Source organism: Ovis aries, chromosome 3 (genome assembly GCF_016772045.2).
Source record: "Ovis aries strain OAR_USU_Benz2616 breed Rambouillet chromosome 3, ARS-UI_Ramb_v3.0, whole genome shotgun sequence".
Taxonomy (NCBI): Eukaryota; Metazoa; Chordata; class Mammalia; order Artiodactyla; family Bovidae; genus Ovis; species Ovis aries.
The window spans coordinates 112,386,702-112,404,613 of NC_056056.1; the positions used below are offsets into that span (position 1 = coordinate 112,386,702).

General features: G+C 39.7%; 1 protein-coding gene across 14 annotated transcripts in view; it reads right to left on the minus strand.

The window, feature by feature from the left end:
* Positions 1–17,912, minus strand: part of OSBPL8 (oxysterol binding protein like 8) — a 168,604-nt gene that overhangs the window by 64,290 nt on the left and 86,402 nt on the right. For 9 of the 14 annotated variants that reach the window (XM_042246535.2, XM_042246536.2, XM_042246534.2 and 6 more), the window contains one exon: positions 15,482–15,619. In XM_042246535.2, coding sequence (XP_042102469.1) covers positions 15,482–15,572 — 91 coding nt within the window. In that variant the 5' untranslated portion in view covers positions 15,573–15,619. The remainder of the gene's footprint in view (positions 1–15,481; positions 15,620–17,912) is intronic. The other 5 variants (XM_042246538.2, XM_042246539.2, XM_060412463.1 and 2 more) reach the window with 1 other exon arrangement.

Here is a 17,912-nt window from a genome sequence, read left to right on the forward strand (position 1 = left end):
AGTCACAAAGAGTCGGACACGACTCAAGTGACTAACCCGTACACAAACTCTGAGGCGTACAGGCTCAAGGTCACACAGTAAATGAGCGATCGGCAGGCGAGAATCCAGCCACGGGAGCAGTGTTCACTTTCCCCCATCTCCTCATTCTGCTTTCCCTCCACCTGCCAACACAAATGCCAGCATCAGGAATTGTGGGGTAAGGTGAGACTCAAAGAGTGGGGATAAAAAACACCATCCCAGGGTCTGTGGTAGGAAAGGATAAATCGAGAAATATCTTAATGACAGTGAAGAAGAAAGGAGAGCCTACAGGACAGAGACCACTCAACTGGATCAGCTTTCACATATAGATAGGGACACTTCGTAAATGAAGGACACAATTCAAAACTTTACACATCTATTTCTCAAAAAATTTTCCACTAGAAAGCTGTGCAAATATCATGCTAGAAAAAAACTACTACACTTTCCCTTCTGTATAACTGAGTTCTCAAAACATAACAGATAAAAAAAATTCCACTCCTTTCCAGCCTTCTCTTTAAGAATGGGAACCATGTTAGAAGACAACATTGCTTACACATTGTTCTAGGGTGGCAAGAATGCATATCGATCTCTCTCCCTTCTCTCTCCTAGCTGATATCCCAATATTGGTGCCAATGCTCACATCATTTTACTTAGCCACTAGAGACTCAGTCCAACTCTATGCAGGCTTTGGAGTTGGATACAATTTAAATTATTGGCTGCCACACTCCAGATACTTCCTAATGATGAGCCTAATAAGGTCCTGAAGAAGCTATTTTGATTCCACAGTTGTAACCACATATCTAACTAACTTCATGGCCCATTCCTCCATCCGAAGGACAAGGATTTCCCTATCTTTTACCCCAATATCCACGATCTCCTCACACAGGTAAATGACTATGTGAGGCAGGTAAACCACAGGTAAAACTATGGTTCCTAGATTTTGAATCTGTGGACCAATAAAATTCCCCCTCCCTGAATTGTAGCACTGATATCATGGTTCTCAACTTGGTAAGACACAATATTTTTAAAATCTAAATTCACAGCCTTCAATTCAGAAAGGGATGTTAAATATCATATAGCAGGAAGACTATAGTCTCATAATAAAGGGCAGTTCTTTAAACTGGAGGAAGTTCACTTAGTGAAAACTCCTAACAGTGTATTTATTTTTCTCTTACGCACAAAGAGATCACCACACACAGCAGCACTGGCCCACAATCTATACACAGAAACAGGCTCAGCCTCTCAAGCTGTGGGAACAAAGAGCAGGCGGGGGTTGGGGGATCCCACCAGAAAAGAGCTGAGAAACAAGCGCACGTACTATCTGGTAACCCTTTACTGTTATCTTAATAAATAAACTTATCTTAATAAAGTAGGGAGGAAGGAATTTATGAATGTTTATGTTTATGCGGAGAAAAGCATCCTTTGTTGTTCTTAATGTGCATCTTACTGCTTTCTTAAAGAAGCAATTAATAAGGCCTGGCAAGGATAAGACAGACTCTCTTATCTTTGTAAAGGTGCTTAAAACAAAGCTGAATTACTCATTCCCACTGAATTTTCAACAAATGATTTCAAAGTATTTCATATTTCCCTGTGGGAATAGTTGATACTACAACAGATACTACAACATTTAACAAGAGAGATTTATGAAAATATTTTATTCTTATTTTCTTAACACACCCAATATTCCTTCTTCATTACATAATAGGTACTTTCATAGCTCTAAGAAGCAATTATCCAAACACAAGGAATTTCAAAGCAGAAAACAACTATGTCTTAAGATATAACTTTGGAAATCTAACTTACTTAGGGCTCAGAAAAGCAGAGGAGAAAATCAATATAGCCTCTAATTTATACTCTTTCTAAAGAAAACAATCGACCAAAGCACGGCATCTAGGGGAAAAAAAGAAAGTGGGGGTCGGGAATAAATTCAAGCTTTCTTTCAGGCAAAACAATTTTCATGAAATGTAAGACATATATTCAGGAACACACTTGTTAGGTGTCTATGGTCTCATATAGTTGCAGAACTGATCCTAGAAATGTCTTACCAAGGACAGAGGAACTGCTTCGGTTCATGGAGGAAACGGAATTCTAGGTCTCCTTTTGTCTGTGAGCCACTCTAATGAAGCTAGTCTGTGTTAGTCACCTGAGATTATACCAGCAGTGTTTCAGACTGTCACCTGGGGAAATCTATATGACACCTTCACAACAGTAAACCCTCTGTTAGAGTTAGAAATATTAGATATAGACCCATCATGTCACATCCAATGCTGCCAGAGCACTCGAGGTGAAGGGACTTCACAGGTTTAAGATTTACTAAAGGGTAAGAGAAACACAGTAGTAAGTGTAGACAGTTTAATTCAAGCCTAGATGAACCAAACATGGCTTAAATTAACTATGATAAAACTGATTAAGCAGGTAAAACTTCTAGTTTTAAAACGTTAAACACAAAATTAGCTTGAAATGGATTCATATAAACTTTGGCATGGCAACATTTCATATTCTCTCACAGAGCACTGTAATTGAAAGATGGTTTTTTAAAACATAAAAGCATGAAAAGAGCTTCTTATGACCAAAGAACCAAGGGTGGCTACAAGATAAAAGTCAGGAATGCATCCAGTTTTGATGATAATCTCAAACGTGACCTAGAGGGAACAGAGCATCCAGCTGTAAGGTAAGCTATAACTTAGTCTCTGGGCTGCTGCGGCACTGTCCTTAGTCACATACGGGGGAAGGGGGACGACAAGCCTGACTAACCACAAGTCTGTCTTTCCCGGTAAACGATCAAAATCCATTACACTCAAATTAGCGTGAAACAAATGCCGTCCTACTCAAGAGAGTGCAACAATACTTAAGATAAAACTACTTGAAATAAACTGGTACTTAGTCTTCAAACAAGGGAGAAGTCTGGCAAATGACGCTTTTCAGAATAACCTGATTCAACATCATAATCTAAACATAAAACAAACAAAAGAATATCTTGGGCTTTAGTGAGGACAGCCAGAGTCTCCCTAGTTTCTCCAAAAAACCAACCAAAGAAAAACTTAAAATAATGGAAGGAAACCACACTGCAAAAAATCAAACAAGCTATTTTTAAGGGAAAGTGACCCATATTAAATTGGTATGAATCAACATGTATAAAGGAGATTCAGCCAGAAAACAATGCGAATCTTTGCCATTCTAAAGTACTCACAAATTTCCAGCATCATACCATGTATAAAACAAAAAGAAACCAGCTCATCTGTAATTCACTCCAGTACAGGAGAATAAACACCATGGGCTTGGACGGTCCTGAATTCGAAGCCTGCCTCTGACATTTACTAGTTTATTGAATTTGAACAATTTCTTAACATCCCTCATTTTCAACTGTCTCACTGACAAAGCAGACATAGTAATTGTGTTTGTATCTTGTGGGGTTGTTTCAAAAGTTAAATATAAGTTGGCATATAAAACTTTCAATAGTCAAACTCAGCAAGTGCTTGATAAATGGCAGGTGTTAGTATGAATCCAGGAAATACCACCAAAACAAATGCCATTTGAAATAAAAAAAATAAATCTATCTACCTATCTATTTGCCGGGTCATCCACTCTCTCTCGTCAGGAAACAGGAGTAATACATGCAGGGTTCACGTCAGAGAAGGGCTACCAACACATGGAGATCATCTCCAAAATTTCATTTACTCATTAAAATGTGAGCCTGTAAGCTTCACAATGGCAGGGACAAGCACGTAAGAGGTGCTCAACAAAGATACTTATTCACTTATAAACACACAAGTACTTATGTTCCAGGTACTATGCTAGGCATGCTGCTGCTGCTAGGTCACTTCAGTCGTGTCCGACTCTGTGCGACCCCATAGACAGCAGCCCACCAGGCTCCCCCGTCCCTGGCATTCTCCAGGCAAGAACACTGGAGTGGGTTGCCATTTCCTTCTCCATTTCCATGCTAGGCATGGGGAACTATAGATAAACACATCCACAAGCATTTATTTACTCTCAACAACGCTCTTCCTTTTACACCAACCGTTAGTTTTATCAGTTCTGTGTTCATCTGTGAGAGAGCCCTTGCTCCCAAGCTCTCCACTCCTGCACCACGCTCCTGCACAGTGCCCCTCAGCACTGATTCCGGCATTTCTTCCAACAGATCCCGCCCCCTCCAACAAAGCAGGTCGCCAAACTCATCCGTTAAGCCTCCCCTCCCTTACCAGGGTCCCATACTGACTGTGCACTGTCCCATTGTTCCGCTGCACACACCTAGCAAAGGCTACCATTACAGGAGAAAGTCCCATACTAGGGCAGGCTGATGCCAACCTCAACATGAGCTGGCACACCCACTACTGCGGTCCTCCACTTTCTAGCTGGATTCCTAGTCCAGTCAATCCCTGAATCTTCACACCTGACTCCATCCCTGCCGCCTTCTCCGAAAACCTGCCTTATCGATTCTCCTAGCTTCCTCCTATAGCATTTCTCTTCCTGACTTTATCTATTCAGTGCTCAAATGTCTCATCTTAAAACAAATCTTTCTGTCCTCTGTTCTTTTTCTTGAAGTGCTTCTGTCTTGCTGAGAGGCGCTGTACATCTTTCTGAGGTCTCAACCAAAAAAAATCTTACAGAAGCACTCTTGATCTGATCTTTATTTTGAGGCCATTTTTCCTACACCCTAGGAACTGAGAAGAATTTAAAATTTTGTTTATTTATTTCCTTTTGCCTGCACTGGATCTTCTCTGCTAGGTTTGGGCTTTCTCAAGCGGTGTCTGGGCTTCTCATTGCAGTGACTTCTCTTGTTGTGGAGCACAGTCTTTACGATGTCAGCTTAGTCGCCCCGTGGAATATGGAACCTTCCCCAGGCAAGGATCAAACCCACATTCCCTGTACTGGCAGGTGGATTCCCAACCACTGGACCACCAGAGATAAGCACCGGGGAGAGGATATTCCACAACAGAGAAGAAAAATAAATAAAAGCACAGTCTTCTGGGGAACAGGGAAGAAAGTCATCTAGCTGAGTTCATGATGGGAAAAATACAAAATGAAATTGGAAGGGAAGAATAAGATCAGAAACACTAAGAGCGCTGACTACAACATTACGAAATCTGTAATTTATGCTCTCTATTGCTGGTTTCTGCTTGCTGATCCAAATGCTACTGTACCAGACACACCTGGAGAGCTCTATAAATGCACAGCCTCACCCTAGAGACTTTGAAAGGCTGGAGTAGAATCTGCATCTAATCAAAGAAAGCTCCAGGTGATTCTCAGACACAGCCACACCTAGCATCCACTGCTCTGGGCGACGGTCAACCACTGACTTTTTGAGAACGGGAGTGTCATGAATGCAGATCTTTGTGAGGTATTCAGTTACAAGCTTGAATAATAAAGATCTGTATTTTCATTTATAGTTTTCTATTGCCATTTATTCATATCATTTCCCTAAGAGACCTACTTCACTGGATCCATGTGTTCTCTGCCCACATACATCCATAAAACCCTAATCATATCACAGTCTCACCTTACCAAGTAACAGTAATTTTCTGTTTGGTTGTCTTGTTAAGAAAGATGAGCCTTATTATTGGAAGGCAAAGCCCTAAGAGAAGTTAGAATACTGTGTTACTATGTAATGTAGGTGTGGAATAATAAGGACCTGACCTAAGATGATGATAGTTAAGAAGGAAAGTGAAGATAAAGACCAAAGCCGTGACAGTCTAACACTTCTAGAAGAAATTACAAAAAAATGTTCTTTGAAACTTTTGGATGGATGAAGATTTCTTTAACTGGGGGTGGGGGTGGGGGTGGGGAGCTTGAGTCATGGGGGAAAACCAGATAAATTGAATTTCATCCAAATTAAAAACATCTGTTCTTTGCAAGAAGTCATTTAGACAATGAAAAGGCATGCCAAGGCTGGAAGAAAGTATAATGTATACAGTTAGCAAAGGAGGATGCTGAAATATATTTTTAAAACTCTTAAAATTCAGTAAGACAAGCAAGCAAGCCAAATTTTTAAATGGGCAAAAATTCTAATCTGACACTTCAGATATACAAGTGGCCAACGAGCATATGAAAAGATGTTCCACGCTTAGTCAACAGGGAAATGCAAATTAAAATCACAATGTGATATTACTATACACCCACTAGAATGGCTAAAATAAAAAATACCAAGGATATAAAGCAACAGAAATCCTCATACATTGCTGAGAGAAATGTAAAATGGTATAACTACTTTAGAAAACAGGCCACTTCTATAAAGTAAACCACACTTATATGATTTCATAACTGTACTCCATATTACTCAAAAGAAAGGAAAAAAATTAAACTTCACATAAAGCATTCACGACTCAGATAATCACGATGGTGTCATCACTCACCTAGAGCCAGACATCCTGGAATGAGAAGTCAAGTTGGCCTTAGAAAGCATCACTATGAACAAAGCTAGTGGAGGTGATGGAATTCCAGTGGAGCTGTTTCAAATCCTGAAAGAAGATGCTGTGAAAGTGCTGCACTCAATATGCCAGCAAATCTGGAAAACTCAGCAGTGGCCACAGGACTGGAAAAGGTCAGTTTGCATTCCAATCCCAAAGAAAGGCAATGCAAAAGAATGCTCAAACTACCACACAACTGCACTCATCTCACACGCTAGTAAAGTAATGCTCAAAATTCTCCAAGCCACGCTTCAGCAATACGTGAACCGTGAACTTCCAGATGTTGAAGCTGGATTTAGAAAAGGCAGAGGAACCAGAGATCAAATCGCCAACATTCGCTGGATCATGGAAAAAGCAAGAGAGTTCCAGAAAAACATCTATTTCTGCTTGATTGACTATGCCAAAGCCTTTGACTGTGTGGATCACAATAAGCTGTGGAAAATTCTGAAAGAGATGGGAATACCAGATCACCTGACCTGCCTCTTGAGAAACCTGTATGCAGGTCAGGAAGCAACACTTAGAACTGGACATGGAATAGACTGGTTCCAAACAGGAAAAGGAGTACGTCAAGGCCGTATATTGTCACCCTGCTTATTTAATTTATATGCAGAGTACATCATGAGAAATACTGGCTGGAGGAAGCACAAGCTGGAATCAAGATTGCCAGGAGATTTATCAATAACCTCAGATATGCAGATGGCATCACCATTATGGCAGGAAGTGAAGAAGAACTAAAGAGCCTTTTGATGAAAGAGGAGAGTGAAAAAGTTGGCTTAAAGCTCAATATTCAGAAAACTAAGATCATGGCATCTGGTCCCATCACTTCATGGCAAATAGATGGGGACACAGTGGACACAGCTGACTTTATTTTGGGGGGCTCCAAAATCACTGCAGATGGTGATTGCAGCCATGAAATTAAAAGACGCTTACTCCTTGGAAGAAAAGTTATGACCAACCTAGACAGCATATTAAAAAGCAGAGACATTACTTTGCCAAGGTCCATCTAGTCAAGGCTATGATTTTTCCAGTAGCCATGTATGGATGTGAGAGTTGGACTGTAAAGAAAGCTGAGTGCAGAAGAATTGATGCTTTTGAACTGAGAAGACTCTTAAGAGTCCCTTGGACTTCAAGGAGATCCAACCAGTCCATCCTAAAGGAGATCAGTCCTGGGTGTACATTGGAAGGACTGATGTTGAAGCTGAAACTCCAATACTTTGGCCACCTGATGTGAAGAGCTGACTCATTTGAAAAGACTCTGATGCTGGGAAAGATTGGGGGCAGGATGAGAAGGGGACGAAGATGAGATGGCTGGATGGCATCACCAACTCAATGGACATGGGTTTGGGTAAACTCCGGAAGTTGGTGATGGACAGGGAGGCCTGGCGTGCTGCGGTTCATGGGGTCGCAAAGAGTCGAACGTGACTGAGCGACTGAACTGAACTAAAAGCATTGTACACATAATGGGGTTATATCAAATGACACAGGAGCCAAGTTTAAGGTTTGGAAAATTTTAGCCTCAAAAGATCTAATGACTAAACTGACTGAAACCTTCACAATATAAAACTCTGTAGTTATACACAGGTTCAAGTCTTAGCTCTGCTACATACTAAGTATGTAAACCGGGCAAGGAAATTTCCCTTACCAACTGCCTAGCTTCCTCATTTGTGAAACAGGGAGAATGATTTATATAGCATAAGGTTCTTATAAGAATTCCAGGAGCTAATGCATGTAAAAAGCACATAAAAGACACAGGGAATTTTAATGATTATTACTATTAATCAGCTTTTGGAATTCTAATTCTTTCCATTCAGAAATTGAAATACTGATCTAGAGTATAATACTTGAGTTATGGCAGACCTATCAGAGATATTTTCTATATATGTTAATTTCCAACTATTTATCTTCACAATCTTATTTTAAACACATCTCTCACTTCTGAAAACTATCATATGGAATCATGGTAAACCAGAGGGAGATACTGTACAGTATAAAAACCCAATAAGCTGACTTTAACAAAGAAGTACATTTAATATGTAATTCACACTATAAATATTAATTTACCCATAACTTACCCATGAACATTTAGGTGTAAATCAAGATATATCTAACACTATGGCTGATATAAATGCAAAAATTAGAGGTTGGACATGGCCATCCATAGTAAAAGAATTTCCAAACAAGCCTCTATAAGATGCTGAAGTGTCACAAAGGTCAAAATATCACCCTTCAACTCAAACTCATTTATTTAAAATAATAATAATAGTAATAGTTGTTGAGGTTATTATTATTATTGTTATTAGTCAGCTATCCTGAGTGGTATTCATTTACTAGGCTATGTTTTAAGCTTTTTGTATGTATTAACTCATTTTAAGCCTTATAAAATCTTGCATGATACACAGACACTATTATTATCTTCACTCTACCAATGACTGAAGCATAACTACGTTATTAAAATGTAAGAGTTTTTTTATGATATTAAAAAAAATTTTAAGCCAAAAATATTTGTCATGCCCAGAAGTAGACTTCACGTCGTCTCTTTAATCTAAAAACTAGTGCTTAGGCATTAAGAACCATTTATCCTGACTTTCCTACAGGAACTATATTCCAATGTTTACTAGGCAGGCTTAAGATAAGTGAGATCTCTTGCTTAGAGAAAAACTTCAGTAACAAATGTAAAAGGAATGATAGAATTAGAAAATAAATCACTGTTTTTCACCCCTTGCTGCTGCTGCTGCTGCTAAGTCACTTCAGTTGTGTCCAACACTGTGTGACCCCATAGACATAGAGCAGCCTACCAGGCTCCTCCGTCCCGGGGATTCTCCAGGCAAGAACACTGGAGTGGGTTGCCATTTCCTTCTCCAATGCATGAAAGTGAAAAGTGAAAGTGAAGTTGCTCAGTCATGTCCGACTCTTAGTGACCCCATGGACTGCAGCCTACTTTCGCCTCCTAATGATCATCAAAGAGTGCTTACATCTTTAGGTAAAAAGCTAAAGAGGAACAGAATATTTACTACATTTTATTTTCAGGTTACAAGGAGAGAAAAGATGTAACAAGAGGATCAGGCTATTTACCAGCTGAGTTTACTGACCAACCTCACACCACGAACAGCAAGACAATCACAAGTCCCACACAAGTGATAGATCACATGAATATATATCTTGCCAAAAATGCTCAACCTGAACGTAATCAAGCCTTTGCATTTAACTTTCAGTTCATATAAAATATCAAAGACGGGGAAACAAAACAACACTGCAAGGAGGCAATCAAATTCAAAAGGTCAGACACAGGGACACTGACTTAGTTTCTTAAAGACGTCAAAGGCACAAAAGAAAATAGAGTAAACAAGGAGACTCTTTGAATTAAAGGAGATATAATGACATAATCAAATGCAACATATGAACTTTTCTTGGATCTTGGTTTCAACAAGCTTACCGGAAAAGATTTGGGGACAACTGGCGAAATTTAAGTTATGAACTAGGTATTAAAGAAAGTGAGGTCGTTCAGTCATGTCTGACTCTTTGGGATCCCATGGTCTGTAGCCTACCAGGTTCCTCTGTCCACTGGATTTTCCAGGCAAGAACACTGGAGTGGGTTGCCATTTCCTTCTCCAAAACTAGGTATTAGCTTATATTAAATAATTATCATCAATTTTGTTAGACCTAATAAAGGTTTTATGGTTATGTAAGAAAATGTTCTTAAATTTTAGAGATGGATTAAGTATTTGGGAGTATAACATCATGAGGTCTATGATTTACTCCAAATATTCCACCCCCAAATAAATAAAATACAACAAAAGGTTAATAATTCATTACATCTACCTGATGGGTTTATTAGTGTTAACTGCATTATTCTTACAAACTCCCTGCTTGTCTGAAAACGTTCATGATACCTATAAATACAAGAAGCTTTAGTAACTAACCCTTTTGTTGTTTCATTAAATATCAAGTTAAAGGATTTCTCTAAATATTCAAGTACACAAACATATGAAAGATGAACCATATTTATTACAGTCAAAATTCTGGTGCACAGAACCAAAAAAAAAAATCACATAAGGTGCATCCTTCCAGAATTTTATGTTACAATTTTTTTACAAGGTTATGTAAACATGTTTCCACCTAATACTTGACTAGAAAAATTTTCTACTGGAGTAAATTAGAAAATGGTCATATAACTTACGATCAACCAGTTAATACTCATTTTAAAAGAAGTAACTAAAGCCTACCCCAAGGGATAATTCACACAGTAACAACACCAAAACCTGACTAATTACGCAGACAGTATAACATAACACTTAAGACTCACCCGTGGTTAATTCATGTCGATGTATGGCAAAACCATCACAATATTGTAAAGTATCCTTCAGATAAAATAATTAATTTTTAAAAGTTTGATAATCTAAGTATGTATTGGCTTTTAAATACCAAATTTAAGTTCTTAGCTTTAAAAGCAGAAGTCTTTCCCCCTAGTTATCAGTATGATAACTAATTGGAGATCAGTAATTATCAGTAGTACTGATAACTGATAAGGAGAGTTCAAAGTATATGATCAAATAAACTTCAGCTAAGAAACAGAATCCAATATTAAAAATGTATCAATTATGAATTAGAAATCATCATAATCACTGAAGTTTCCAAGACACTTTCAAAAGGTCTGCAAGGGCAAAACTAATCTCCTAGCACTTTCTTATCGTGCTGGCATGTTCACTCGTAGTGCAAACCCACTGCTAGAGAAGACCGCTGGGACCCTGGCCCGTATCAAAGCAGAGGCATCCGACCGGAGTAGGCACTGACTTCTTCACCACCATGCACTTGCAGTAAAAGAAGGTCGGTTTCACTGACAAATACCCCTGATAAAGCTAGACATAAATTAAAGAGATTTGCAAAAAATGTTAAACAGTAGTTCTCAGCCAGAGACAATTTTGTCCCACAAGGGATATTTGTCAAGATCTAGGGCTAATTCTAGTTGTCACATCCAGGAAAATTGCTATTGGCATCTAGTGCATAGAGGTCAAGGATGCTGCTAAATATCCTGCAATGCACAGCATAGCTCCCCTCAACAAAGAATTGCCCAAAATGACAGTAGGGGCAAGGCTGTGGGACCTTGAAGGAAAAGAATACCACTCTTCTCCTTCTCACTCAGCTCTTCTTTGGTGGGGAGGGGAGTCAGCTATTGTTCATAAAAATATGTTATTCATATTAGCCTATAATAGGTTTATTATTATAATTTAAAATGAATAAAGGGTAAGCATTTTAAACATATAATCATCTATAAAATAAGCTACAAGGCTATATTATACAACATAGACAATGGAACTGATATTTTATAATAACTATAAATGGAGTATGGGCTTCCCTGGCAGATCAGCTGGTAAAGAATCCACCTTCAATGCAGGAGACCCCAGTTCAATTCCTGAGTCAGGAAGATTCCTTGAGTGGGACAGGCTACCTACTCCAGTATTCTTGGGCTTCTCTTCTGGCTCAAATGGTAAAGAATCCACCTGCAATGTGGGAGTTCGATCCCTGGGTTGGGAAGATCCCCTGGAGGGAGACATGGCAACCCACTCCAGTATTCTTGCTTGGAGAATCACCATGGACAAAGAGAGAAGTCTGGCGGGCTACAATCCATGGGGTCGCAAAGAGTGTGGCATGACTGAGTGACTAAGCACAGCACAGCACTTAAAAGGAATATAATCCTTAAAAATTGTGAATTGCTAAACCACCACACAATTGCACTCATCTCACACGCCAGTAAAGTCATGCTCAAAATTCTCCAAGCCAGGCTTCAGCAATACGCGAACCGTGAAATTCCAGATGTTCGAGCTGGTTTTAGAAAAGGGAGAGGAACCAGAGATCAAACTGCCAACATCTGCTGGATCATGGAAAAAGCAAGAGCATTCCAGAAAAACATCTATTTCTGCTTTATTGACTATGCCAAAGCCTTTGACTGTGTGGATCACAATAAACTGTGGAAAATTCTGATAGAGATGGGAATACCAGACCACCTGACCTGCCTCTTGAGAAATCTGTATGCAGGTCAGGAAGCAACAGTTAGAACTGGACATGGAACAACAGACTGGTTCCAAATAGGAAAAGGAGTACGTCAAGGCTGTATACTGTCACCCTGCTTATTTAACGTATATGCAGAGTACATCATGAGAAACGCTGGGCTGGAAGAAGCACAAGCTGGAATCAAGATTGCCGGGAGAAATATCAATAACCTCAGATATGCAGATGACACCACCCTCATGGCAGAAAGTGAAGAGGAACTGAAAAGCCTCTTGATGAAAGTGAAAGAGGAGAGTGGAAAAGTTGGCTTAAAGCTCAATATTCAGAAAACTAAGATCCTGGCATCTGACCCCATCACTTCATGGGAAATAGAAGGGGAAACAGTGGAAACAGTGTCAGACTTTATTTTGGGGCGCTCCAAAATCACTGCAGATGGTGACTGCAGCCATGAAATTAAAAGACACTTACTCCTTGGAAGAAAAGTTATGACCAACCTAGATAGCATATTCAAAAGCAGAGACATTATTTTGCCAACAAAGGTCTGTCTAGTCAAAGCTATGGGTTTTCCAGTGGTCATGTACAGATGTGAGAGCTGGACTGTGAGGAAAGCTGAGCACCGAAGAATTGATGCTTTTGAAGTGTGGTGTTGGAGAAGACTCTTGAGCGTGCCTTGGACTGCAAGGAGCTCCAACCAGTCCATCCTAAAGGAGACCAGTCCTGAGTATGCATTGGAAGGACTGATGCTGAGGCTGAAACTTCAATACTTTGGCCACCTCATGCAACGAGTTGACTCACTGGCAAAGACCCTGATGCTGGGAGGGATTGGGGGCAGGAGAAGAAGGGGACGACAGAGGATGAGATGGCTGGATGGCATCACCGACTTGATGCACATGAGTTTGAGTGAACTCCGGGAGTTGGTGATGGACAGGGAGGCCTGGCATGCTGCGATTCATGGGGTAGCAAAGAGTCAGACATGACTGAGTGACTGAACTGAACTGAACTGATACTTACACCTGTAACATACATATGTATATCAAGTGTAGAAAGTGTTAGTCACTCAGTTGTGTCTGACTCTTTGCGACCCCATGGACTGTAGCCCACCAGGCTCCGATGTCGATGGGATTCTCCAGGCAAGAATACTGGAGGGGGTTGCCATTTCCTTCTCCAGGGGATCTTCCCAAGCCAGGGATTGAACATGGCTCTCCCACACTGCAGGCAGACTACCCACTAAGCCACCAGGGAAGTCCATATGTATATAGTTGATATGTATATCAACTATACATCAATTCAAAAAACAAAGTGAACATTTTTTAAAAGTTTTAATTTTAACATGCAATACAGTAAGTATCAATAGGTTAATTAATCCACATAAAAGTTCTTTGGGGTCTTCAGTAATTTTTGACAGTATTAAAGGAGCTCTGAGATCAAAAAGTTTGAAAAAATCACTGAATTAAAAGAACGGTATAACTAACCAAATATTTTAGAGAATATAAAGAGAATTGCCAGGAGCTAGCATGGGGAATCCTGCCTGTGGCAAAGGTCATGAGGAAGGGGCCTCACATGCAAAGGCGGGATCAGGCCTCATGGGGCCCCCCTGGAACTTCTCGACCATCTACCCCCAAACCAGAATCTGCCTGTCTTATTTTTTATTACTTTCACTGACCCCTATGACAATAACAGGGGCTATTCCCGACCATCTTTCTCTGGAAAAAGTTAACTTAGAGCTTCTACATATAAAAGGAGTGTCTCTGCTCAAACCCCTCTGATGGCTCTCTAACTTGCCTGACAGGTTTACCCTGACTTTCACAACTACGCATGTGATTGTTTACAGCCCCCCAACCATGAGAGGCACGAAGCTTCAAACATCTTAAAGATATAGAGCCTTTTTAAAGGGCTAAGAATTATATTGCTGAGTTAATGACTGCTGCCAGGCCTCCAAATCCTTTATCTTTTAGGCACCTGGGAGGATATTAATCAATGTAATTGGGATATAGAAAAAGGAATATAGTAGTTTTGATGTTAGCAATACTAGACTTTTGAGTTAATGAATTTTCTCTTTGTTATAAATTACTGTACTCCTCTTTCTTTGTTATAAATTGTTGTGTCCTTGCTATGTAAGAATGTAACCTTAATTAGTGCTTTCTGAGAGTGGCACCAGACTTTAGTAAGAACAACACTTTTAGGGCAAATAAGTTTTCTGGTTGATGGACCCTTATCAGAAAAGGGCCATAAAATGCTAATAGGCCTCCTGGCCAGAAGATGATGTAAATCACCTAAGACCTGTGTATACAGCTAGGTATGCAGAGAGAAAGCCTGGTCTCGATAAGGGTCAGAGCTGCTGACCCTGCATGACTTTGTATTATCCATTGTTCTCTATGTACAACTTAAAGTATAAAAGCTTTCCTGGAAAATAAAGAGACAGACCAGTTTCTCAGAAATCTGGCTCCCCCCGTGTCTTCTATTCTTATTCTCCTTTTCAGGCTGAATTCCCGTCTGGAGCATAGAGGCTCGCGATGTCTACTTATTTGCCTGGGCTTCTAAGACCCATGCGAGAGGGAGCCCAAGGTGGGGCACCCTCCGCTATTCAAGCGGGCGCCTGCGGCCTGCGTACATGGTGTAAGGCCCTTGTCTCGGGGCTTTATTGGCTTTCTATGTAAACCAAGAAATACAGCCTCTTTTTCTTCCCTATTTCCTCTCCTCTCTCTCACTACACTATTCTTCCCTCATCTCTCTTTATATCTCTAATCAAATAATTCTTTCCTAATTGCCGATTCTGTTCCCGCTTCAAATTACCCTGGATCCACCAGGGCTGGACCCCGGCAGAGAATTAAAAAGTACTCCAAAGGAAAATGCGTTCATTTCAAGTGTATTATGGGTGACCAAAACAAAACCAACACAAACCTCTATAAAACCAAATAGTTAAAAAGGAAAGTCATGATACACCAGCAAAGGAGAGACCTCCCTAAAAAAAAAAAAAAAAAACAACAACAATCCATACACACACAGCCCACCATCAGTAACAACAAAGAAACCTTAAAAGAACAACTCCGTACCTGGGGTATGAGGACTTGCTGGACTAAAAGATGGCTGATACAAATCTTTGGTTGGCGTTGGAAAAGCCTCTTTCCCTTGGCGCTGACTCATCTTTCCTGGTGTCAGGTGCTGAGTGTCCTCACTGTTTGCTACCACAGCTCAAGGAAAGAAGGGGAAAAAAATCAGTACTTAAGTCATAGATTTACATAACAGCATAGTTAATAACATGGACTAGAACTGTGACTGACATGGCCTCAATGGTTATACTCATTTTACCAACTCAATACTCTAATACTACTTTAATAAATTAAAGTACTTCAATAAATGATTAATAAATGTTTTATTTTTAGTTTGCCATCAATTCAAGAGGAATTTATAGTCATGCGTTAAATTACACAAATTTCAGACCTCATAAAAATGAAAATACATATTCTGATAATGAAAGATACTCCAAGGTTTACTATCAACCTTTCATTGTGTTATTGACTCTATATATTTGCCAATAGAGCAATAAGCAAAAGACAGTGCAGAAGACATACAAATGGCCAATAAACATATGAAAAGACAGTCGATCTCATTGGTAAAGAGGAAACATTCCAGTTTACAGCAGCATAAAATGGCGTGGTGGCGGTGGGTTAGGCACTAAGCTGTGTCCGGCTCTCTGTGACCAGCCTGGACTGCGTGGACTCTGACCGCATGGACTGTGGCCAGCCAGGCTCCTCCGTCCACGGGATTTCCCAGGCAGGAATACTGGAGTGGGTGCCATTCCCTACACCAGGGGATCTCATGACCCAGGGACCGAACCCAGGTCTCCTGTACTGCAGGCAGTCTCCTGCACTGCAGGTGAACTCTGCACCAACTGAGCCACAAAATAGTATTCATATGCGCAAGAATTTCTACTCTAACTTCCGACTTTCATGGAAAGTAGGCATGATTCTTATTTTAAAGTTGGGGAAACTTGGAGGTTCAGAGATTGCCTTGCTTAAAACTAATACCGGTAATATTCTAACAAAGGACAAAGTCTGGTTTCTTAAGAGCTTGCTGCCCCAACAAAAAATCTAGATAGCGTTTAAGGCTTCTATTCACCTGTCTGACTAAGCTACTGATAGAGGAAAGAGATGCCCAGTTCCAAAGAGGACAGAAAAGAAAAAAATACTGGTTGAAGGAGTAGGAGAAATTGTGAGCGAGTCCACAGCACCCCAGGATTTCCGTTCTTCAATTTTTAGGTAACTGTGCTTTCAGTCTACAGAAACCTTAGCTTTATCTTGAGAGAGAATGATTCCGTCTTCAATCTAGATGTAATTTCAAACTTACCCAGAACTTAGACTGACATTTTTAATTACCATATCTTTCAAGGAAAATTGATTCTTTAACATTTTAAACACAAATTATCTTTAACATAATCTTTAATGTATTTTTGATGGTGCTAAAGTTTTCAAAATTATATTTTAGCTCCTTAAATTTTAAAAGTTCAAAAATACTCTCACTTATCATCCAAGTAAAGCTACAAAGAATTCATTTTCCCATCAAATCAATAAAAAAGCATCCTACACTGATGACTACTAAATTTCTATCTCCTCCTAACTCAAAAACTCACACATCAGTTGCCTGCCTGTATTATTTAATAGACATCTCAAATTTATCCAGAACAGTCTTTATTTTGTTTATCCTCCAGATTTGCCTGTCTCCCATCTGTTAATGGAATCACTATTCTGCTCTTCCACTTTCTCAGGCTAAAAACTTTAGAGGTATTCTTTGATTTTTCTCTTTCTCTCACATTTCATACTCAATCAATCTGTGATATCTTTATCTTCAAAATTTATCTGGGATCCTCTTACTTCTCTGCACTTCTACAACTACTACCTTGTTCCAAGACACCATTATCTTTCCACTGATCACAGCAGCATATTTCTACCTAGTTTCCAGACCTGTACCATCTTGCTCCTTGCTTGTGTAGAGTTCATTGTCTGTACAGAAGGCTCAGCAATCTTTGACACCATGAATGCAAAAAAGGAAAACTTGAAAACTTTTAAGAGAATATAAATTTGGGGTAGGCAATGATTCCCTTAAAAAGACACAAGAAACACTCACCAATAAAGAAAGTGTCGGGTGGGGGGTGGGGATTAAAATTAACCTAATCAAAAGATAAAAAGAATTTGGGGGAGGGGAAACCAAGAGATTTGTGACACATATAATTAACGAAGAACTGGAATCCAAAACATGTTAAAAAAATTCCTTTAAATCAATTAGAAAAATATCAAAAAGGCAAAAGAAACAGGGGGACAGGAATGCATCAAAAAGAATGCCTAAGAATAAATTTAACCAAGGAGGAGAAAGACCTGTACACTGAAAACGGTAAGACCCCGAGGAGAGACACTGAAGAAGACAGACACAAATGGACAGGTGCACCATATGATGGACCGGAGGAACAACGTTACAATGTCTACACTG